Source organism: Pecten maximus, chromosome 13 (assembly GCF_902652985.1).
Source record: "Pecten maximus chromosome 13, xPecMax1.1, whole genome shotgun sequence".
Taxonomy (NCBI): domain Eukaryota; kingdom Metazoa; phylum Mollusca; class Bivalvia; order Pectinida; family Pectinidae; genus Pecten; species Pecten maximus.
Genome location: NC_047027.1, coordinates 25,094,616 through 25,120,362, shown reverse-complemented (window position 1 = coordinate 25,120,362; position 25,747 = coordinate 25,094,616). Strand labels below are relative to the sequence as shown.

Below are 25,747 nucleotides of genomic sequence, written 5' to 3'. Positions count from 1 at the left end.
TGTTACTGATACATTAGTTTGATGTTATTGGTACCTTAGTTTGATGTTATTGGTACCTTAGTTTGGTGTTATTGGTACCTTAGTTTGATGTTATTGGTACCTTAGTTTGATGTTATTGTTACCTTAGTTTGATGTTATTGGTACTTTAGTTTGATGTTTATTGTTACCTTAGTTGATGTTATTGGTACCTTAGTTTGATGTTATTTTACCTTAGTTTGATGTTATGGTCCTTAGTTTGATGTTATGTACCTTAATTGATGTTATTGGTACCTTAGTTGATGGTATGGTACTTAGTTTGTGTTATTTTGTACCTTAGTTTGAGTTATTGGTACCGTGTTTGATTTCTTTGCTAACATAGTGTGAGGGATTGGGAACTTGTGGGTGTTTTGATGTTATTGTACCTTAGTTTGTGTGAGTGTTATTGTTACCTTAGTTTGATGTTACTCTGGTACTTAATTTGATTGTATATTGGTACTTAGTTTGATGTATTGGTACTTAGTTGATGTTATTGGTACATTAGGGTGATGTATTGGTACCTTAGTTTGATGTTATTGGGACCGTAGTTGATGTTATTTGTAACATAGTTTGATGTTACTGATACGAGTTGGATGTTAATTGGTACATTAGTTTGAGTTTATTGGTACCCTCGGTTTGATGTCTATTGGTACTTTAGTTGATGTATTGTAACTGAGTGGAGTTATGGTCCTTAGTTTGATGTTATTGGTATCATAGTTTGATGTTATTGGTACCTTAGTTTGATGTTATTGGTACCTTAGTTTGATGTTATTGTTACCTTAGTTTGATGTTATTGGTACCTTAGTTTGATGTTATTGTTACCTTAGTTTGATGTTATTGGTAACTTAGTTTGATGTTGTTGTTACCTTAGTTTGATGTTATTGGTACCTTAGTTTGATGTTATTGTTACCTTAGTTTGATGTTATTGTTACCTTAGTTTGATGTTATTGTACCTTAGTTTGTTGTTATTGGTAACTTTGTTTGATGTTGTTGTTACCTTAGTTTGATGTTATTGTTACCTTAGTTTGATGTTATTGCTACCTTAGTTTGATGTTATTGGTACATTAGTTTGATGTTACTGATACCTTAGTTTGATGTTGTTGGTACCTTAGTTTGATGTTATTGGTACCTTAGTTTGATGTTATTAGTTACCTTAGTTTGATGTTATTGGTACCTTAGTTTGATGTTATTAGTTACCTTAGTTTGAGTTATTGTTACTTAGTTTGATGCTCTCTAGTTTGATGTTATTGTTACCTTAGTTTGATGTTATTGGTACCTTAGTTTGATGTTATTGGTAACCTTAGTTTGATGTTATTGGTTACCTTAGTTTTGATGTTATTGGTACCTTAGTTGATGTTATGGTACCTTAGTTTGATGTTATTTGTACCTTAGTTGGATGTATTGGTACCTTAGTTTGATGTTATTGGTTCCTTAGTTTGATGTTATTGTTACCTTAGTTTGATGTTATTGCTACCTTAGTTTGATGTTATTGATACCTTAGTTGATGTTATTGGTACCTTAGTTTGATGTTATTGGTACCTTAGTTTGATGTTATTGTTACCTTAGTTTGATGTTATTAGTACCTTAGTTTGATGTTATTGTTACCTTAGTTTGATGTTATTGGTACCTTAGTTTGATGTTATTGGTACCTTAGTTTTGATGTTATGGTACCTTAGTTTGATGTTATTGTACCTTAGTTTGATGTTATTGGTACCTTAGTTTGATGTTATTGGTACCTTAGTTTGATGTTATTGGTACCTTAGTTTGATGTTATTGTTACCTTAGTTTGATGTTATTGGTACCTTAGTTTGATGTTATTGGTACCTTAGTTTGATGTTATTGGTACCTTAGTTTGATGTTATTGGTACCTTAGTTTGATGTTATTGGTACCTTAGTTTGATGTTATTGGTACCTTAGTTTGATGTTATTGGTACCTTAGTTTGATGTTATTGGTACCTTAGTTTGATGTTATTGTTACCTTAGTTTGATGTTATTGGTACCTTAGTTTGATGTTATTGGTACCTTAGTTTGATGTTATTGATACCTTAGTTTGATGTTATTGGTTACCTTAGTTTGATGTTATTGGTACCTTAGTTTGATGTTATTGGTACCTTAGTTTTGATGTTATTAGGTACCTTAGTTTGATGTTATTGGTACCTTAGTTTGATGTTATTGGTACCTTAGTTTGATGTTATTGGTACCTTAGTTTGATGTTATTGGTACCTTAGTTTGATGTTATTGGTACCTTAGTTTGATGTTATTGGTACCTTAGTTTGATGTTATTGGTACATTAGTTTGATGTTATAGGTACCTTAGTTTGATGTTATTGGTACCTTAGTTGATGTTATTGGTACCTTAGTTTGATGTTATTGGTACCTTAGTTTGATGTTGTTGTTACCTCAGTTTGATGTTATTCTTACCTTAGTTTGATGTTATTGGTATCCCAGTTTGATGTTATTGGTACCTTAGTTTGATGTTATTGGTATCCCAGTTTGATGTTATTGGTACCTTAGTTTGATGTTATTGTGCCTTAGTTTGATGTTATTGGTACCTTAGTTTGATGTTATTGGTACTTTAGTTTGATGTTATTTTTACCTTAGTTTGATGTTATTGGTACCTTAGTTTGATGTTATTGGTACCTTAGTTTGATGTTATTGGTACCTTAGTTTGATGTTACTGGACCTAGTTGTGTTTATTGGTCACTTAGTCTTGAGTTGGCACTTTTAGTTGATGTTGTTGTACTTAGTTTATGTATTGTTACCTTAGTTTGATGTTATTGTTAGCCTTAGTTTGATGATTATTGGTACCTTCGTTGATGTTAGTGTTAGCATAGTTTTAGTTATTGGTACCTAGTTTGTGTATTGGTGCCTTAGTTGCTGTTATGGTACCTTAGTTTGGTTATTCGTAACTTAGTTTGATGTTATTTTTACCTTAGTTTGATGTTATTGGAACCGGAGTTTCATGTTAGTGGTACCTTCGTTGATGTTTGTGTACTGGTACCTTAGTTTGATGCTTATTGGTAACTTAGTTTGATGTTCTTGGACCTTAGTTTGATGTATTGGTACCTTAGTTTGATCGTTATGGTATATAGTTTGATGTTATTGGTACTTAGTTTGGGTTTATGTGGTACCTTAGTTTAGTTTGATGCTATTGGTATCATAGTTTGATGTTATAGGTACCTTAGTTTGATGTTATTGGTACCTTAATTTCATGTTATTGTTAGCTTAGTTTGATGTTATTGTTACCTTAGTTTGAAGTTATTGTTAGCATAGTTTGATGTTATTGGTACCTTAGTTTGATGTTATTGGTACCTTAGTTTGATGTTATTGGTACCTTAGTTTGATGTTATTGGTACCTTAGTTTGATGTTATTGTACCTTAGTTTGACTGTTATTGGTCACCTTAGTTTGATGTTATTGGTACCTTAGTTTGATGGCTATTGGTTATCATATGTTTGATGTTATTGTTACCTTAGTTTGATGTTATTGGTACCTTAGTTTGATGTTATTGTTACCTTAGTTTGATGTTATTGGTACCTTAGTTTGATGTTATTGGTACCTTAGTTTGATGTTATTGGTTACCTTAGTTTGATGTTATTGGTACCTTAGTTTGATGTTATTGGTACCTTAGTTTGATGTTATTGTTACCTTAGTTTGATGTTATTGCTACCTTAGTTTGATGTTATTGGTACCTTAGTTTGATGTTATTGTTACCTTAGTTTGATGTTATTGGTACCTTAGTTTGATGTTATTGGTACCTTAGTTTGATGCTATTGGTATCTCAGTTTGATGTTATTATTACCTTAGTTTGATGTTATTGGTACCTTAGTTTGATGTTATTGGTACCTTAGTTTGATGTTATTGGTACCTTAGTTTGATGTTATTGGTACCTTAGTTTGATGTTATTGGTACCTTAAATTTGATATTATTGTTACCTTAGTTTGATGTTATTGGTACCTTAGTTTGATGTTATTGGTCACCTTAGTTTGATGTTGTTGGTCACTTAGTTTGATGTTGTTGTTACCTTAGTTTTATGTTATTGTTACCTTAATTTGATGTTATTGTTAGCATTAGTTTGATGTTATTGGTACCTTAGTTTGATGTTATTGTTAGCTTAGTTTGATGTTATTGGTACCTTAGTTTGATGTTATTGTTACCTTAGTTTGATGTTATTGTTACCTTAGTTTGATGTTATTGGTACCTTAGTTTGATGTTATTGGTACCTTAGTTTGTTGTTATTGGTACCTTAGTTTGATGTTATTGGTACCTTAGTTTGATGTTATTGGTACCGTAGTTTGATGTTATTGGTACCCTTAGTTTGATGTTATTGGTACCTTAGTTTGATGTTATTGGTACCTTAGTTTGATGTTATTGGTACCTTAGTTTGATGTTATTAGTACCTTAGTTTGATGTTATTGGTACCTTAGTTTGATGTTATTGGTACCTTAAATTGGTGTTATTGGTACCTTAATTTGATGTTATTGTTACCTTAGTTTGTTGTTATTGGTACTTTAGTTTGATGTTATTGTTACCTTAGTTTGATGTTATTGGTACCTTAATTTGATGTTATTGTTACCTTAGTTTGTTGTTATAGGTAACTTAGTTTGATGTTATTGGTACCTTAGTTTGTTGTTATTGGTACCTTTAGTTTGATGTTATTGTTACCTTAGTTTGATGTTATTGGTACCTTAGTTTGATGTTATTGGTACCTTAGTTTGATGTTATTGGTACCTTAGTTTGATGTTATTGTTACCTTAGTTTGATGTTATTGGTACCTTAGTTTGATGTATAGGGACTTAATTTGATGTTATTTGTTACCTTAGTTGGTTGTTATAGGTAACTTGTTTGAGTGTTATTGGTTACCTTTAGTGTGTGTTATTGGAACTAGTTTGATTGTTATTGTACCTAGTTTGATTGTTATGATACCTTTGGTTGATGTGGTTGTTACCTTAGTTGATGTTTATTTTACTTTAGTTGTTGTTTTGTTTACCTTAGTTTGATCGTTATTGTTACCTCTAGTTTGATGTTATAGGTACCTTAGTTTGATTGGTTGTTACCTTAGTTTGATGTTAGTGGTACCTTAGTTGATGTTATGGTACTTAGTTTGAGTTATTGGTACCCCCTCAAGTTTCGACATGTTATTGGTACATTAGTTTGACTGTTATGTTACCTTAGTTTGATGTTATTGGTCCTAGTTTGATGTTATTGGTACCTTAGTTTGATGTTATTGGTACCTTAGTTTGATGTTATTGGTACCTTAGTTTGATGTTATTGGTACCTTAGTTTGATGTTATTGGTACCTTAGTTTGATGTTATTGGTACCTTAGTTTGATGTTATTGGTACCTTAGTTTGATGTTATTGGTACCTTAGTTTGATTGTTATTGGTACCTTAATTTGATGTGTATTGTTACCTTAGTTTGATGTTATTGGTACCTTAGTTTGATGTTATTGGTACCTTAGTTTGATGTTATTGGTACCTTAGTTTGATGTTATTTGTACCTTAGTTTGATGTTATTGGTACCTTAGTTTGATGTTATTGGTACCTTAGTTTGATGTTATTGGTACCTTTAGTTTGATGTTATTGTTACCTTAGTTTGATGTTATTGTTACCTTAGTTTGATGTTATTGTTACCTTAGTTTGATGTTATTGGTACCTTAGTTTGATGTTATTGGTACCTTAGTTTGATGTTATCGGTACCTTAGTTTGATGTTATTGGTACCTTAGTTTGATGTTATAGGTAACTTAGTTTGATGTTATTTGTACCTTAGTTTGATGTTATTGGTACCTTAGTTTGATGTTACTGATACCTTAGTTTGATGTTATTGTTACCTTAGTTTGATGTTATTGGTACCTTAGTTTGATGTTACTGATACCCTAGTTGGATGTTATTGGTACCTTAGTTTGATGTTATTGGTATCATAGTTTGATGTTATTGGTACCTTAGTTTGATGTTATTGGTATCATAGTTTGATGTTATTGGTACCTTAGTTTGATGTTATTGGTACCTTAGTTTGATGTTATTTTTACCTTAGTTTGATGTTATTTTTACCTTAGTTTGATGTTATTGGTACCTTAGTTTGATGTTATTGTTACCTTAGTTTGATGTTATTGGTACCTAAGTTTTATGTTATTGGTATCTCAGTTTGATGTTATTGTTACCTTAGTTTGATGTTGTTGGTCACTTAGTTTGATGTTATTGTTACCTTAATTTCATGTTATTGTTAGCTTAGTTTGATGTTATTGTTACCTTAATTTGATGTTATTGTTACCTTAGTTTCATGTTATTGTTACCTTAGTTTGATGTTATTTTTACCTTAGTTTGATGTTATTGTTACCTTAGTTTGATGTTATTTTTACCTTAGTTTGATGTTATTGGTACCTTAGTTTGATGTTATTGTTACCTTAGTTTGATGTTATTGTTACCTTAGTTTGATGTTGTTGGTCACTTAGTTTGATGTTATTGTTACCTTAATTTCATGTTATTGTTAGCTTAGTTTGATGTTATTGGTACCTTAGTTTGATGTTATTGGTACCTTAGTTTCATGTTATTGTTACCTTAGTTTGATGTTATTGGTACCTTAGTTTGATGTTATAGGTACCTTAGTTTGATGTTATTGGTACCTTAGTTTGATGTTATTGTCACCTTAATTTCATGTTATTGTAAGCTTAGTTTGATGTTATTGTTACCTTAATTTCATGTTATTGTTACCTTAGTTTGATGTTATAGGTGCTTTAGTTTTATGTTATTGGTGCTTTGGTTTGATGTTTCAGGTACAAGTGCTGATGTTGGTGTTATAGATACCCGTGTTTTGTGTTAAATAAAACATTGAACTATGATTTGAAATCAGCCATTGTGACAATTCTGAAATATGCAGCCAACATTAGAATGATATTATCCATGTAAGCACCGTTCATAATATATGAAATACAGTTATCAGTTTCATACATACAGACAACTTCGTTTATAAAGAATATTTGTGGACACTTCATTATATCAAGAATACGTTATTGTTACTGCAATGTTTAATATAAAGGAAGTGATAAGACAAACTACTTTAGTCAAATTATAGCATGTATTTAATTCAGATAATCTATTGAACACAATGTACTCAAGTATGTTTGTTTTGCATATAAAAATGTCTACACAGCTATTCATGATCTTATCACAGATATTTTTTAATTGAATTTTTTTTTTTTTTTTTTTTTTGAAAAAAAAATAGAAGTAATCGACTGGTTTTTCATTCCATTTGTTTTTCGACAAAATTATCTAGTGTATCAACATAGACAAAGTATATCAATAGTGTGATTGCTATGAAATACCCTAATATCTTAAGATATCTTTTTGTATCAGATACGCAATGCTTTCAAATAATTCCTATATTTGAGCACCATGTGAGCTATATGTAAGACTTCCGATACAAATCTCAAACCTTTTATAAAAGTTCAATATCAGTGACATATCATATAAATGCATTCTTAAATGTGATACATAAGAAATATTTTGATTTTTTTTTTTTCAGAATTGATGGCCACTATGACACCTCACAGTACATTTGGATGTTTTTTCATCTTACCATTGTCAGTTTTATAATATCAGTACGAGTATAATCAATAAATCAATAAATGGAGTAAGTAACTATTGTGATTTCATTTTTTTCTGGTTCATCTATTGCATTATAATATGTCTACATATTTATAATGTCCGTCGGTGCTTTTGAGTTAAATGGATAGTTCTGCACAATTTGTGTGTCTTCATCCTGAGCTGCTTTTGGTTGATCTCATCGCGTATATTCGGTCAAGTATTCGCATACTGCTTTGAACCTAAATTGAAAAATTAAAGATATGTATAAGACATAATCTGTGTCTATATTCGTATCATTTGTAATGATTTAAGTTAAACATTTCCAATTAATTATCATTTCCTTTAAAACTGTTTTGCAGACAGCAAGTTATTTTTCGTAGCTAAATTGAATAAGCGTGTATTTACAGTTTTGTTTGTAATAAAGTCATTACAATTTCACGGAAATCTATTTGTTCTTTCAATCTACCAGAGTTTTATCAATAAGTACTACTTGTCCAGGGTACATTAAATGGATATTAAATAACTAACGAATAAAAGTTTGGTAATAGAATACCTTAATACGTTGATGATCCATTAAATATTAACTGCTTAATTATATACCATCATCTATCTTTAGTTCGTCGTAGACTTGTTTGGAAGAACTTTCCTGGAGAGTTTCGTAGTTGTCCCTGTGAACAAAATTTCTAAACCGTTATTTTAAGTCACTTCTCATGATGTTGCCACTTAAACATCTTTATGCATATACAGAAAGAAAACGTTATGTAAGGAAATCATATAAACTTAAATTGAAATTAATTTGTCATCACCTTTCATGTCCCAAACTAGCATCAATGTCACCTACAAAAATAAAGAAAACGATTGTACATTTAAGTTTGCATTTGTTTAAAATGCAATGTCCATATAACTGAGAAAAAACCTTATCAAAATACAAATTAACAACAGCGTAAGAATTTCAGGTATAATCCCAAGTAGAGACATTTACACATATAACTTACTAGGTAACATATTGACTAAAGGGGCAAATTAATCACCGAGTGTAATCCATCAACCTAATTCTAGAAAAAGTGCCAAAACCTCGATATCTGTCTGCTAAATCACAGTAAGTTTAAAAGGTAAAACTTGCCTTCAGAGAGACTCGCATAAGGAGAATGGTGTTGAATTTCACTTGGATCAAGCTCTTGGTAATGGGTTTTGCTTTGAAAATTGTAAAATAAAATGTTAAAGAATAATTCAGCTCAGATAGTTTTACAAGATTATATGTTGTTTTCTTTCGAAATCATCAGTTCGAAAGCCAACATCAAGCAACCTGTCGTAACAATTTCATACAACTTGATCACACAGATGAAATAATCGTATCTTTATTTTCTTCAGATTAAGTAAAAATGGAATCAAAGTGCAATTCAAGCATATATATCAATACCTTTCCTCCACAGAGTCAGGCTCTCTGTCTGAAAGGTAAAAATGAAAAATTGGAAAACCCTTTCCTTGTGATAAATATGTTGGTCTTCAGTAGACATTAAAATGTTGTCCCGGCAAAAGGCATCAGTGCATTACAATAAAAAATCAGAGTTAGATACAACTGGGCGGAAAGAGTGATTAAATTGAACATAACAGCAATTAAGCCTTTCTATGTGACAGGTGGAATAGTCCCATTATTGAAGGAAATATATGAATGTTAGAATTAAACTTCAAAGGAGCATGTATGTGCAATGTGACTTCTAAAAGTTACGACAAACGTCAGGAACTAAAATGCACAAGTACTGCCTACAACTACAATTTGTAATCTCAAAGGATTGACGTATGACACAGGCGTTATTAGCACCTTTCGAAATTAGATTTTTTTTATACAAGAGATAAAAAGATAGAACAAAATAAACTTTACCATACAGCTGTTTGATAATGTATTCCATTGTGTTTGTGATATATAACGTGAGACACTTGTTTTCGTGCCATACTGAGTTAATTAATAATATACGAGACGGAAATCAATTGTAAACAAACAAAGTTAAGTATTCTTTAATACATTACTATATTGTAAAATGTAATAATAAGGGATCTATTCATAATCAGATCACACCATGCTAAACCTTAAATTTATACCTGCATATTCAGAATGAGATTTTTTTGAGACAATCCCGATATTAGAATTGTGTGTTGCTCAACTATGCATCATTTTGAATACCATCGCGAATAAACCAAATTATCATTTGGCCGATAATGTCTGTTCAAACTTCACCTCTGATATCATGTAATGTAAATGTTATAAGAAAGATACATGTTTACATATCATTTATATATATTGCTCAAAAGTTTCTATAAAAGCTGGAATGAGTATCAATACACTAAAAACGATAAGTTTCAAAATGTGTCAATGATTGCCCATCAAGGTATTATGTGATGTACTCACTGTCTCTCTGAACGGCTCTCTGTGTCATTTCTTGCCTCTGATGTGAACCATGGGTTTTACTATTACACCAGCTGAATAGAATGATTTTGATAATTTTAGATAGATACTTCGCGAAGCAATCGAATTTTAACAATTTATATTTAATTCTGTGTGACAGTCTCCCATTACTCCTGTGTTAAACCAGATGGTATTGATCACCGTATAAATGCAGCCCAGTATTCGCGTACTAATACAATACACAGCTGATTGTGTAAACAAACAAGATGGCCGTCATATCAACGTCCTGGTGACTTCACCTCGGCTTTGAGAATTTGACAACAGGATGGTTTATCAATTTAAAAATAAAACGATTTTTTTATTTTTTAATTAAAAAAATTCTAGAGTGATTTGTTGTTATTTTAGACTGCAAATAAATATTTGGGAATAATTCAGTAATCAGTTTCTCATAACAGAAAATTGTCGTCTGCTAAACAAAGCTGAAACATGGAGATTAATAGTGACTCAGAGTCGGAGCTTGAAACTGAAATTATGCATTCAGTCGGCAATTTCTCAATTGATTTGCCTAATGACAATGAACTTACGTTAAGTGATGCGGAATTGTTGTTAAACATGAATTCTAAAGATATCGAAGCCTATGCTGAAGCGACTGCGAGTACCCTAGCGAATATTACAAATGTCCCAGACCTCACAGAAGCAGCGATTGAGGAGCTACCAAGACCGGAAACACCGGTAATGCCACATAAAATATAACAACAACCAATCATGAAGCCCAAAGTTGAAGAACCGCAAATAAAACGCTTCAAGAGAACAACAGATGAAGAGGTTGAAAACCTTTTTCAATCAAGAAACGAAGAATGCCCGTCTGTGTATTTGTTTTATGATACTTTTAATCAAATCTAACAATTTCAGACCACTTCATTATACCACCACCTCTCTCATATTCGTTAAGATGTATGCTTGATACTGAAACAAGCATCCTCACACTACTAATATATCAATTTGATTTACAAATTTCACGATTAACAATGCCTATTAATCTCTTATAAATTACGCGTTAGATAATATATTGCGTTCTTAAACGTAAATTATTTTGTTCTATTTACCGTTTGTGGAAATGTTGATACATTTATGATTACTCAATCCGATATCATTTTTCGCGTAAATTCGGATAAAGTATATGGAGGACGCTGTCAATCCATCTATGGTGTACGATACAAATGATTTCCGTGTGTCTGGAATGACGTCAGAGTCAGTGTAGTCATGGGTAACGTCAGATCTATAGCCAATCCCAAAGGTCTGTGTCTGATAATCATCTGAAGCTGGAATCCATTTCGCCGTGATGTTTGTTTCTGTAATAGTAGAGAGGTGGTGGTGGAGGCCCTGTAACATGGAAAGGGACAATATAGTGATTTATTGCTGTAAATTATCTTTGCTACAAGTAGTTAAATTTATTTTTCAACAAAGACTGTTGCTTTAATTGGTTCATTGTTATTATCCAAAAATCGACCACAACTCAATTCGACGACTCCGCATGCATTTACTGATAATATAATGAAGAATTGCACCAACTATCTAACGTTTTTTTAGGAATAGACGATTTAATGGCCACTTCTTCGATCATGATTTGAATATTGTACTCGCGTATCATACAGAAATAGAGTCGTCGATATAATGATACAGTGACTATTAGTGACAAACGTGTAAGAGGTCGGAAGAAAGTTGAATAAGTGCTTGAATTATACATAGCAGTTGACAATTGAAAATTTGACGACGTTTTGATTAAAAATGACATTCAATCATGATTTAGGTTCGTAATATTTCAATATCAATATTTTGGGATTTATTTCCATGCCCTCACACCAGACTCACTTTTTTTTCACTGTAAAACATCACGTGCACCTAGTATTCGTCTTGGCCTTTGTTAAAACATTTTTGTTTTTCCGTTTAAATTTGTTACGTCTATGATTTCTTTTTTTCAAGTAACGCAAATGATTTTTGAACACAAGCGATGACCCTTTCATCAATCATGAATAAACAGCTATTGTCATTAGAATTTGGACTTTTGATAAAGGTGACATATTGTTGTTCTAAACCTAACTCATAACTGATTCATGTATGCCTAAATATATTCACACACTACTCACCTGCTTTAAATAGTTTCACTGTGTGGTTTGTCACCCCAATGCTGTTTTTTATTGTCACAGTGTAGTCACCAAAGTCCAGTTATGTTAGTATACTTATTCTCAGTATAGTCACATAGCCTTTGACGTGAACGTCTACGCCAGGGAAAGCCACCAAGAGTGACCTGTCTACTATAGACGTTGGATCTCTAACAGGGGGAGGTAATCCGTTAGGATTTCTGGTCCACCTGATGTCATTAGGATGTACTGTTGGTCTACTGTAAAACTCTACCTCAATAGTGGCGTTGTTCCCTAACTGTTCCTTGATCACTGTTGAGTTGGTTATTACCAAAGGAGGAGCTTGAAGATAAAACACACAGCAACACATATACATATATAGAGAGACACAACTATTCATACAACTATGTTGATGCATGATTCTCGGCATGATACAACACCATACCTGCCATGAACAAATAGTTATTTATTCATATTTATTAATATCATTAATTAAAAACCCATACAATATAACGAGATACTCAAATATTATTCAAAGATTATAGTAAAATTGCTGACGTGACGTAATTGTAGTAATATTGAGCTTAGTAACTGCATGTTATATCATCTTGACTCTTGGGGAAATACAATAAGAAAGGACATTAAAAGGACATTAGGGTTACTGTCTTTTCTATCATTTACATCTCTATAGACAATTGGTTGGTAATGGAGTCGAAGAACAAAACCTGGTTACCCTCAAGTTTTACCTTCAACGACGAAGAAGACAGAGCCGGACATGGAGGAGGACGAGTCTGGGACATTGTTAGTGGCTATGCATATGTAGTAACCGGTATCCTCATATCGTCGTGGTACGCCGGGGTCGGGCAGGGTCAGGACCGAGTGTGTGGAATTTGAACTTCCGGTCAACTGACGTATCTCTGAACCGTCCTCCGCTGTGTGTTTCCATCTACCGAATTTGTAGATGTTTGGATTACCATCAGGTGCGCAAGTCAGTAGTCTCTCGGATGACGTGTATGTTGTGTTTTTACCGCTAACGTTGATGTCAGCGCGGTCTGTTGATGAAAAATTGTGTTGAGTCGTTTATATCAAGATTTTGTTGAGTCGTTTATATCAAGAGTGCACAGATTAAAATATGCTATTATTTAATTTTGAATCATGTAATTAAAATTATGAAACTATCTGCCTTTACGTTCTATTAATATTCTCCAATTGTGCGTCTATGATTCTGTTTAATACAATAAAAACGGTTTGTTGACTATATCGGATAAAGGACCTTTGCATCAGAAAAGACCTTCCCGTTAGATACATACTAAAGTATGTATGAGGACACTATTTTTATCCAAGTTCTCACATGTTGTTAAAATATATACATAGTAACAAAGCAAGTTAAAAACACAAAATACCTGAAGCAGTAAGAGCAACTTTAGCTGACTATAAAGCACAATTATAACTGTATTAAGGATAGTAACACTACACACTGACTTCATCTCTCCAGACAAGACCCGGGTGCTGACCCTATAGCGCACAGACTCCCCGAAATAATGATATGTGATGTATGACGGATACTTACTCAATACTTTTACAGCCCGGCCCACTGCCTCAATCCCCCTAGGATGACCCTATTACTGACTCGACAATACACCGACTCCCCACTATACTGACATGTGATTGTGTTAGGGTTACCCTCCAGACAAGGCCCGGCTACTGACTCCACAATACACAGACTGCCCACTATACTGACATGTAAGTGTGTTAGGGATACATATTGACTCAACTCCTCTAGACAAAGCCCGACAACTTATTCTAAAGTACACAGACTCTGCATTGTCCTGACGTGTGACTGTGCTAGAGATACTTACACAATACTGTTGGTCTACTGTAAAAATCTACCTCAATAGTGGCGTTGCTCCCTAACTGTTCCTTGATTACTGTTGAGTTGGTTTTTACAAAAGGAGGAGCTTGAAGATAAACACACAGCAACACATATACATATATAGAGAGACACAACTATTCATACAACCCACCCCCCACTATCTTGACTAGTAACTGTATGTGTGATACATACTGACTCAGTCCCGCCAGCAACGGCCGGCTACTGACTCTTATCATTGTCCTGACGTAATACCGTGTTAGGGATACTTACACAATACTGTTAAAGTGCGGGTAACTGACTCGATCCCCGCAGGCAAGGCCCGGTTACTGGCTCTTCAGTACACAGACTCCCCATTGTTGTGACGTGTTACAAGGAGGGATAATATCGACGTCACAGTATACGTTTCTGTTGAGCTGTCAAGTTCCATGACATCGGTAGAATTGGTGGATAGCCATTTACGCCCAATATTCCACTGTATGTTGGCGGGTGGTCTACTTCCAGTTGAAATACAAACTACCTGTAGGTTCTTGTTTTCTATCTGGGAAACCTGTTCAGGGATTTCCGGCTCTCCCGGTTTTACTGTGGACATAGAAGGCAATAACTGAACTTTAGTTACATGAAGTGGTCGAGATTGAAATATATATATTCGACTAGCTGTAAACACATAGTGCAACTCATATTTCCAAAATGTGTAATGAAGGAAAAAAAGGTTTGAGCTACTTAAACATTTATACGCAATACTCATCGACTCGATGAATTTATTAAATTTTGTTATTTATATATACTTTCTTTTGCATTTATTATATTTGTCTATGACCTTTTAGCATGCCAGATAGATGTTCTATGCATATCGACACTTTCTTGGTATATTATGCAACATTGTATGTCCACAATCCGTGTAAACCAACACAGCACACTGATGGTCTGGGCTGGACTACAAGACTGACATGCATACAACACTTTTTACTCACATTATAGGCTTACAAATACACTGGTAGTCTGGGGACTGGTCAGTGCTGGACTACTAGACTGACGTATATACAACACTCTATACTTACAATCTAGGTATACCAACACACCGACGGTCTGAGGACTGGTCAGGGCTGGACTTCCAGACTGATATGTATACAACACTCTATACTTACAATCTAGGTATACCAACACACTGGTGGTCTGAGGACTGGTCAGGGCTGGATAACTAGACTGACATATATACAACACTTTCTACTCACAATCTATGAATACCAACACACTGGTAGTCAAACGACTGGTCAGAGCTGGACTACTAGACTGACGTATATACAACACCCTATACTAGCAATCTAGGTATACCAGCACACTGGTGGTCTGATGACTAGTCAGGGCTGGACTACTAGACTGACATGTATACAACACTCTATACTCACAATCTAGGTATACCAACACACTGGTGGTCTGGGGACTGGTCAGGGCTGGACTACTAGACTGACATGTATACAACACTCTATACTCACAATCTAGGTACACCAACGCACTGGTGGTCTGAGGACTGGTCAGGGCTGGACTACTAGACTGACATGTATACAGCACTCTATACTCACAATCTAGGTATACCAACAATATTGCAGTTTGGGGACTGGTCAGGGCTGGACTACTAGACTGACATGTGTACAACACTCTATACTCACAATCTAGGTATACCAACACACTGGTGGTCTGAGGACTAGTCAGGGCTGGACTACTAGACTGACACGTATACAACACTCTATACTCACAATCTAGGTATACCAACACACTGGTAGTCTGGGGACTGGTCAGGGCTGGACTACTAGACTGACATGTATACAACACTCTATACTCACAATCTAGGTATACCAACACACTGGTGGTCTGAGGACTGGTCAGGGCTGGACTACTAGACTGACATGTATACAACACTCTATACTCACAATCTAGGCATACCAACACACTGGTAGTCTGGGGACTGGTCAAGGCTGGACTACTAGACTGACATGTATACAACACTCTATACTCACAATCTAGGTATACCAACACACTGGTGGTCTGAGGAATGGTCAGGGCTGGACTACTAGACTGACATGTATACAACACTCTCTACTCACAATCTAGGTATACCAACACACTGGTAGTCTGGGGACTGGTCAAGGCTGGACTACTAGACTGACATGTATACAACACTCTATACTCACAATCTAGGTATACCAACACACTGGTGGTCTGAGGACTGGTCAGGGCTGGACTACTAGACTGACATATATACAACACCCTATGCTCACAATCTAGGTATACCAACACGCCCTTAGTCTAAGAACTGGCCAGGGATGGACTTATATACTTATATGTATATAACACTATACTTCCATTCTAGCTTTACATACACACCGAATATTTGAGGACTAGCAAGAGCTAGACTAATAGACTGACATGTATACAACACTTTATACTCACAATCTAGGTATACCAACACACTGGTGGTCTGAGGACTGGTCAGGGCTGGATAACTAGACTGACATATATACAACACCCTATGCTCACAATCTAGGTATACCAACACGCCCTTAGTCTAAGAACTGGCCAGGGATGGACTTATATACTTATATGTATATAACACTATACTTCCATTCTAGCTTTACATACACACCGAATATTTGAGGACTAGCAAGAGCTAGACTAATAGACTGACATTTATACAACACTCCATACTCACAATCTAGGTATACCAACACACTGGTAGTCTGGGGACTGGTCAGGGCTTGACAACTAGACTGACATATGTACATTGTTCCGTCGTCTGCTCGAGTAAACACTTTTGTGTAATGAGCTGTGCTGTCATTCATAACAAGATAGACATTGTTTTTTATACACGACACGTTTGCCACCGGGATTCCGCCACGTGCGTTACATGACAAAGTAAGACTTCCATCCTCTGTCCCTCCTGTCCTGTTCTGACCGTTTACGGCAAATGTGTTCTCTATTTCAGGAAATACTGGTGGCACTAGAACAGATAACATCATTTATATATATCTTTATACTGCTAAAATAATTAAAGTATGTTTCACCTAATTGTATATATAAACATAATGAACTTTAAGTTTGTATTTTATAAAATGATTACCAGGGGGCGGGGGGGGGGAAAAAAAAAAAAAAAAAAAAACCCCCCTTTTAAAAAATTTGGGGGGGAAATTTTGGGAAAACCAAATTTTTGGGTTCCCCCTTTACCCCACTTCAAATATTTTAAAAAACAATCAAAAAGGGTAAAAAAAACCCACAAAAACTGGGGTGGTCTAAAGGCCCCCCCGGGGGTCTTTTGGGGGCGGGAAAAAAAAAAAAAAAAAAAAAAAAAAAAAAAAAAAAAAAAAAAAAAAAAAAAAAAAAAAAAAAAAAAAAAAAAAAAAAAAAAAAAAAAAAAAAAAAAAAAAAAAAAAAAAAAAAAAAAAAAAAAAAAAAAAAAAAAAAAAAAAAAAAAAAAAAAAACCCCCCCCCCCCCCCCCCCCCCCCCCCCCCCCCCCCCCCCCCCCCCCCCCCCCCCCCCCCCCCCCCCCCCCCCCCCCCCCCCCCCCCCCCCCCCCCCCCCCCCCCCCCCCCCCCCCCCCCCCCCCCCCCCCCAAATAACTAAACAGAAAATTTTCTTATATAATCTTATACCAAAATTTGTTGTTTCCTTTGGAATATAAAACTAATTTAACAATTTTATTTTATAAAAAGATTAGAGGCGTTTAAATTAAATTTCACAAAAAAATGGTATCAAGGGGGGTTTTTTGTGTGGGTCCCTTACCCCCCCTGAACAGCCATCATAAGAATTTATATCTTATTTTTAAAACAAACCACAAAAATTTTAAAACCCCAGGATATTTAGCTAAAAGAGTTGACTACAAACGTTTATCCCCCTATTCAAAATTTTTCTGTAAAATTAAAACATTTTGAAAATTGGGATGACGAAAAAGCGAAATTACCCAAAAATTGGAAATACCACCGATTACTGTTGTACTAATATAATGTCTGTTTCCTGAATAACCTATTGCACAATAAAAGGAAGAATTTAAATTTTAAAAAATTGCCTAAATTCGCCAGTTAATGAAAAGTGCTTACCTCGCTCTTTGTCGAATTTTAGGAAAGGGATAGGAAAAGGTTGGGTTTGTTTTTTACCAACTAATTTTAAAATTTTAATGAAAGAGTTAGATGAAAATAATGGTGTGGATTCAAAATAAATTTACTTAAGAAATAAATAAAGGTGGTTGTTTACCTTAAATCTTTGGGAAAAGGAGAAAAGGGCGTAACCCAACCCGCAAATTAGGTCATGTATATGGTGTTTAAAAAATCAGACTAAATTTTCTGTACAGTGTGATATAAATTTTTGGTATTCCAAAAATAAATTATGTACAGTATAGATGATAGAATTGTCTTATTACCAATCTAACAATTTCTGTACAGTAGATGAAAGAATTTGTCGTTTACCAATCTACAAAACTTACTGACTAGAGATTTTTGTTCCCAATTGAATAACTTATGCAGTTAAGGTAGAATTCGTATTAAAATTCCCTAATTCTGACAGTAGAGATGATAAAAATTGTCTGTTTTACAATTTGCTAACTTACGTACGGGGTTAATGATTAAATTTGTTGTTTTACCAATCTGAAAACTAGTCAGTATAATGAAAAAGTTACAATTGACATAAAATGTAAGATGGGTGATAAAGGCCCTGTATTACCATCTTATTATTTGTACATAGAATGGTAGAATGGTCGTGATCCTTTGGACATTGGAAACCCCCTAAATTGAAGCTGTACATCATATTCGGTTAAGGGGTTTATGTTTAAAAAGCGTTTTTCCTTAAATAATTAAATTGTGGATTGATTTGTCCCATTGAAATAAAAGGGGGAGATGAAGAATGGCTGTACCATCTGATTACAAATAAAGTGTTAAGCTACCTTTTTACAACCAGGGCCATTCCCACCTAAACAGTAATCCCCAAAAAAACAGGAATGTATTTGCCCCATTCTTTCACACTTTTTTCAAGTTTTATTTTTTTTTGAAAATAAAATTCAAAAATACGAACAAAAAAATTAGAATTTTGTATTAAGGAAACATGCCCTTCTCCCTGCCCATTCCCTGACCCCCCCCACTTTATTACCCCGTGCACGGCCCGGTCTTTAAAGATTGAATTCCCCCCCGGTGAGGCCGATATGTTTTTAAGACGTAAGACCGCCCACTGGGTACCGGGAACAAAGGGTTTTACCCCCATCGTCCATCATGGGCGTCCTGGTTTTTAACGGGGACAGGTATGTACGGGAGTTCTATTGGCAACGGTATTGGTTGAAAAGGCGCCAAAAAAAAAGGGTTGAAAGTATAAGTCCCTCTACATAATTGAACTTTATTTATTTTACCTTTTATACAAATTTAAAACCAGTGTTCCCCGAGGACGGGGGGGGGTTTTTTAAGGAAGGATACCGGAGTATCCGGAAAAACATCAATGTGGTCGAGCAGGTGACCCCATACCTTTCTGAACGGGGAATCGAATCCCCGGTCGCCCAAGTGAAAGGTGTGTTACCACTGTGCCAAGGGACAACCAAAACATACTATCGATCTATTTTCTTATCAACCTGATATTGACAGCAAGATTATTCTAAGTAAACTTACAGAAAAATTTGAACAAAAGCTTCCCGTTAATACCACATTCGGGACATGAAGAATGCTAAAAATGGAATTAAATATTATGTAACGCGATCCTGCTCCATTCAGCTACAGAAAACAAAAAAACAAATGACACTATCGGTTTGTATATGGTTTGCTTTATTATAAGGTAAAATAGCCAAATGTTGACATATAACGGGAGATATCTTTACGGTATAATAAAACATATAGACATATAACGAGGATAACTCAACCAGATAGTAAAACATATAGACATATAACGGGGGATATCTCTATCGTATAGTAAAACATATCAAAATATATCACTGTATTGTAAAACAATTATCGGGATATATATCTTACATGTAATTAAAAATACATGTAGCAGTGGGTTTTCTACCGTCAAATAAAACATATGGATGCTAACAGAGCTTTACATGTTATATAATTACAATGCTTTATTTCTGTAGTAATTATCACATACAAGTTTAATTTCCGGCTCATCTCGTGCTACCACAATATATATGCTTACGTCAACATATCAATAAATACAAACTGGGGCTAACTACCGAGGGTAGGGAAATGTTTACAATACACGGTAACAATAACGTCAGTCCTGACTTAAGTGTTGTGCAGTTATAAAACTAACGCTGTATCTTTCTTTTAATTGTAGCACTGATGAATAAAACCAAGGAAAAAGCAACACAACATAACATCACGTCATATGTTATATGTTCATATTTGCAACTTAAGTCTCAAATTTAGTATCTGGCATTGGCTGTCTAGCTGTGACTTCCTGTTTGCCACTAAGTTCATTTTAATTATGAAGGGAAGATAACTGTTAAAGTCTAGTATAAAATGCTAGAAACGATCAATTAGTTAAACAAAACACCATATGTAAACGATAATTACTGAATTCGGGACATATTGAACGATTAGTACACTTACCTCGGACTAATTGTATCACATTTAGTACCGACACGACCCTGAGAAACATGTTGTGGACGATATATAGAGTCATGTATGTGTACGACCTATAAAATAAACCAGGAAGTTCATACTCAACGAAAAGTTAGCACATGTGTCAGTAGCCGATGCATTACCATTTTAGTAAATAGTTATCTGAATGACCTTTCGTGTGTAACAGCCAGTATTGGATTTGTATGACTTTCCAGCAATCACGCTTTGTAAAAATTATCAGAGCAGAGTGAAGCGTGCTAGATAGTTATCAAGTAGATCGGTCTTGTAAATTCTGATCATTCGATTGGCTTGATAAAACCAGATAATGTTATTCATTGGTTAGCGGGCTTCTGTACTTAATGTGTGTATGGTTGCTTGGCTAGTGACTAGGATTGCATTTATTCATTATCATTTGTTTAACTATTTTCGTTTTGTTACCTTGATGCCATACTGTTGGTGATTATGTTTGATTTCTCATGACATAAGATGATATGATTGTTTGTTATTATTTTGATTGATATTGACATGATGACAATGATAATAAGGATGAATGTGAATGATGAGGAAGAGGAGCATGAAAAAACAAGCGATTTAATGTTTGAATTTCACTTAGTGCGCGTGCGCGTGAAATTAGCATTAATGGCATTTATCTATTGTATTTAGAATTAAAAACAGGCTTTATCAATTTATTATCATTCTGTATAGGCTGTTACTGGCAATAATGCGTTAGCTTCCCGGATATCTTACAATAAACACTATTGCTTATTAACAGTAAAATATGCCTTGAATAGTGTCAATAAAACATGATTGCGTTTCGTGACAAGTTACTTTTTTGATAATGAATTGAATATGATTTATATTTGATTACATCTTAAACATTTTTGGTAAGTGGCCAAAAACAAACGGCCAGATTGTTCAGACTGTCAATATCGGAGGTGTTTCTAGTAATGTTTGTTTTCCCGTTTAACTAAAGGACTGCTTTGTGTGTTAGCGTAATACTGACCTTCAAGTACACAGCCTCATATACTATAATAAAGGTTTATTAATGATGTATAGGTATGTTGTGCGATGACTGTCAACATTTTTGACAAAATGTCCATATTACAAAATAAATAACAATGGAAAAATGAGATTTTTATCGTTTTCGCTTAAATTTGATTATGATCTGACTTCGATTGTCCCTTCATTGTAATTGTCGCCGATTGTCACTTGGTTATACTTGTCACCTCATCAACATTGCCACATGATTACCATTGTCACCTGAATATCACGCTCGTCTGATTGTCATCATTGACACTTGATTATAGCTGTTATCTCATTATCATTGTTGTTGAACATCAGTGTCACATGTCATCTCTGTCACATGATAATAATTGTCATTTGATCACCATTGCCACCTGAGTATCATTGTTTTCTGGTTATCGCTATCACTTGTTTATCATTCCCGCCTGATTGTATTCTGATTATCATTGACACCTGATTATAAATGTAACATTATCTTTGTCGCCTGTTTATCATAGTCATCTAATTTCCATTGCCATCAGATTATAATTTCCACTTACTTATCTTTGTCCTATTATAATCATTGTCACCTGAATTGTATTGTTATAATATTATTGTTATCTAATTACCATTATCGGTGACTATCATTCTCATTTGATTATCATCGTCACATGATTATCGTTTTCACCCGATAAAAAATGTCTAAGGATTCATATTTTCATCTGATTATGAATTATTTTAGAAAAATATATTAAACAGAATATTAATGTCTTTTGATAAATATTTCACCTAATTATAAATGTCTTCGTACTATCATTGTCACCTTATTATTATTTTCACCTGGTCATTATTGTCACCTGATTGTTATTGTCAACTGATTATCATTGTCATCTGATTATCATTGTCAACTAATTATCATTGTCACCTGATTAACATTGTCATCTGATTAACATTTTTACCTTATTTCCATTGTCACCTGCATATCATAGTAACCTCATTTACGTTATCAAAAGATTATCACTGTTACTGTAGTATCATTGTCACCTGATAAACATTGCCACGTGATTAACATTGTCATCTGATAATCATTTTCATCTGATTATCATTGTCATCTGATTATCATCGTCATCTGATTATCATTGTCACCTGATTATTATTGTCATTATTGTAATTGCCATCTGATTTTCGGATAATTATCATGGTCGCGTGATTTGCAACAGGGAAATGGATACAATGCAAGGCAAATGCATCTTTTTCATGTTGCAATGTATCATGTTATTCTGAAATAAATACCTACGCGGTTTGTGAAAACAACAACTCACTTTAACTTTTTTTTAATGATTACATTTTTTAATAATAAATGCTAGGATGCCCAAAAGCATCATCTGGTCGTACTGTGATTTATTGGTCATTAATGGAAACTCGTTCATACACAAAAGTCCAGTACAGTGATAATTATACTATATATTGTAAGTGAAAAGTATCAATTATAGTATATACCACATAGCATGATATAAACAAAGCAGATTCAGATCCATTGTGTTGTTCTTATATCATGCTTGTTTTCATTGTAAGATATGTGTTATTGTTTTCCCTAAATTGTTTTCTCAAACGCATATAGTCATTAATAAATATGTTTTTTACTTGATGAAATTACGTGTTATAAAAGAATCTGTAAAACAGTTCATGTTATCAATTGTGGTTATCTCCCTTTGATTACTGTAGGCAGCTCGACTTTTTCCTTATACAGAGCGTATTCTACATCTTCTTTGGTGTAGAGTCAAGTCATTACCAGTAACATACCAAGTAGTATACGGTTTACACATTTAATACACTGAATACGGAATGCATCAGTACACATGCATTTATCTCGCACCTGACTCCTTTAAAAACATGTTGATTTCCATAGTTACTGATGAACTGTCTTTGTGCAATCCAATGTTACAATGCAAAAATCCACCGTGTTAATTGGTTGATAGTAAGGCTGTATATGTGGATATTATGTATGACTCCATCTCTCCATTCCTCAGAAAACAATCTTGGATTGTAAGGCTGTGTCAAATCATCAGGAATAAAATCGTGTCACAGAGCTTCAAACTTAAATATCCACTTGATATCCCTTCATTATCTTGGATACGTTTCCTTTACAATGTTATACCACAGAGGCAGTTATTGTAAGAGATCGTTTGATATAGAGAAATTGAAATAACATTTCACTTAAAACTGATGATGGTTCTGTGCCTTTGGTAGATACTTGACGCGTATCAGAATCTACCAATAAGGGTGTTTCTAAATGTAAAATTCTTCTGATTAATGGTTGGGGGTTATTCCATCGTGACCTCATTCAACGTCATCTAAATGGAAACAAAACCACATTATATTAACATATTGGAAAATTGTGATTTCAGGATAGTATTTCAACTTAGACATCCAAGTGCACATCTTATTGACTTAGTGTTGACTTAACGTAAATATGATCCTTCATCAAATATCCTGAGATAATGTTAAAACAGTAAACAGCTGAAAACCTGTCATTGTTTATATTGTTGACAAACAGGAGACTGTTCAATCAGACATTTCTGGAAAATGTTATAGTTTGTTAACCAATGTTTCGATAATGTATTTTGTATATATACCATTTGTAATAATATTCATACTAACTGTTCAAATACCCTTTATTTGTAGGACTAAGGTAGCTGCCTAAGTTGGTAAACTTGGAATTAATGCGATAATGGCCGGATCCACACCTTAAAGTGGTTCGTGTCTCTTATAAAACTGATGTTGTGGATCCGACTAGTCCCTGTGGAGAAAGATGTCCTCTTCAATTCATGAGACGAGTCTTTTCATGTTCTTCAGGTAGCTCCTTGACCTCTAAATGACAGACTTTTGATTGGGTGAAATCCCTGCAAATTGAAAGCAATTAAACCGTAATATTTTAACTCATAGATTTTGAGAGTTTTGTTTATGTATATTTAATCAATATTTCACAATCTGTTAATGACGTTATTGCGTTTACGGATTATGTTGAAGTTGTTTTTATTCAAGGTAATGGCCAATCAGGAAGCAGTTTTCAACTAATTGTTTGTTCAAGACATTTTGGAGTATATCAAACAGTTGGCCAAACAATTCTGACGTACGCTAGTTTTCTAAAGTAACCTTCTTACGAATAAGCTTTATACAGCTGTATATATTTATTAAGCTATTGTTCGAGTAATTAAATATTCGCACCGTAAAAAAAAGCTTTAGTGAAACAGAAAATTACTCGAATGTCTACTTTTAAGATAGTCTTCGTAATTTCCAATTACCATTTCGACATATTTTTGACAAACAATTATATTAATATAATTATGCATCAGTCATATCTAGGCTCTAAATATCATATTACGATAGGGGAAATTACAGCTTATATGTTAACTGACAAAATCGATAAGGGTAGTTTGCTTTTAATACAAAAAATCCCGGAAGATATTGGCATTAATTAAACATTCTGTAATATGCTTCTTTAACAAGCTCTCACGAGCACTTAGATCGATATGGTTTATCCCCTAAATGACACAGACTATACATGCCATAAACACACCTCAATGTCATCTAGTATCGAAGTGTAAAGGTCATAAAATTGACATGTATTTGGATATATTTGTACACATAACGGTATTACTTGTATTCTACTTCTTTTGAATATAGTTTCATTTTCTCGTGGGAAGAATAATTCACTCGAGATTATGAACAGTAAGGATATCAATGCAAAATCTAGTATCTAAAACAGGATTGTAACTGGCTTTGTGTATTATCATTATTTTATTATTATTTTAACGTGATCATTTTGTATCACTGTCTTCAATTTTGTGTAATTCTCGGGATCCTTACCTTGAAGATGTACGGCCTCCTGCGTGGTATTATCACGGCCTTGTTTTTCGTGGTATTCCTCGCCATCCATTGATCTGTCCTCCTAATCTTAGAAAAAATAAAACAAGCCCCAACCAAACTCCATCCAATATACATGTATAGCCATAAACCTTCTCTCAACGTCACACACTCTCACTAACACGGGACAAACGTTTTTTACACTTCACTGACGTCACGCTAGACAATATATGAAGACAAAGAACAAAGACAAAGACGGAAAAAAGACGACA

General features: G+C 34.0%; 1 protein-coding gene and 1 long non-coding RNA gene across 3 annotated transcripts; both read right to left on the bottom strand.

The window, feature by feature from the left end:
• Positions 1-7,074: 7,074 nt before the first annotated feature.
• Positions 7,075-14,588, bottom strand: LOC117341507. The gene is made up of 10 exons (XM_033903377.1): positions 14,286-14,588; positions 12,889-13,194; positions 12,149-12,484; positions 11,108-11,384; positions 10,005-10,075; positions 9,018-9,045; positions 8,721-8,791; positions 8,404-8,434; positions 8,198-8,265; positions 7,075-7,836 (listed from the first exon to the last, which is right to left on the bottom strand). The coding sequence occupies exons 4-10, from the start codon at positions 11,128-11,130 to the stop codon at positions 7,811-7,813; spliced, it is 318 nt and encodes a 105-aa protein (XP_033759268.1). The 5' UTR covers positions 11,131-11,384; positions 12,149-12,484; positions 12,889-13,194; positions 14,286-14,588; the 3' UTR covers positions 7,075-7,810.
• An 8,397-nt stretch (positions 14,589-22,985) lies between these two features.
• LOC117341309 lies at positions 22,986-25,730 on the bottom strand. Of its 2 annotated transcripts, none has more exons than XR_004535608.1 (3): positions 25,479-25,730; positions 24,270-24,511; positions 22,986-23,962 (listed from the first exon to the last, which is right to left on the bottom strand). It is a non-coding gene; the product is annotated as an uncharacterized LOC117341309 (long non-coding RNA). The 2 variants fall into 2 exon arrangements; XR_004535607.1 differs by having other exon boundaries at positions 24,356-24,511.
• Between the last annotated feature and the right edge of the window lie 17 nt (positions 25,731-25,747).

What these genes read in the sequence shown, in the direction of transcription:
- LOC117341507 (XM_033903377.1), bottom strand. Translation starts at nt 11,130, where the DNA reads ATGTATCAACATTTCCACAAACG. An exon ending in TTATGCGAGTCTCTCTGAAG is followed by an intron (nt 8,435 to 8,720) that starts GCAAGTTTTACC and finishes TTATTTTTGTAG; the next exon opens with GTGACATTGATGCTAGTTTG. An exon ending in GCTAGTTTGGGACATGAAAG is followed by an intron (nt 8,266 to 8,403) that starts GTGATGACAAAT and finishes TTTTGTTCACAG; the next exon opens with GGACAACTACGAAACTCTCC.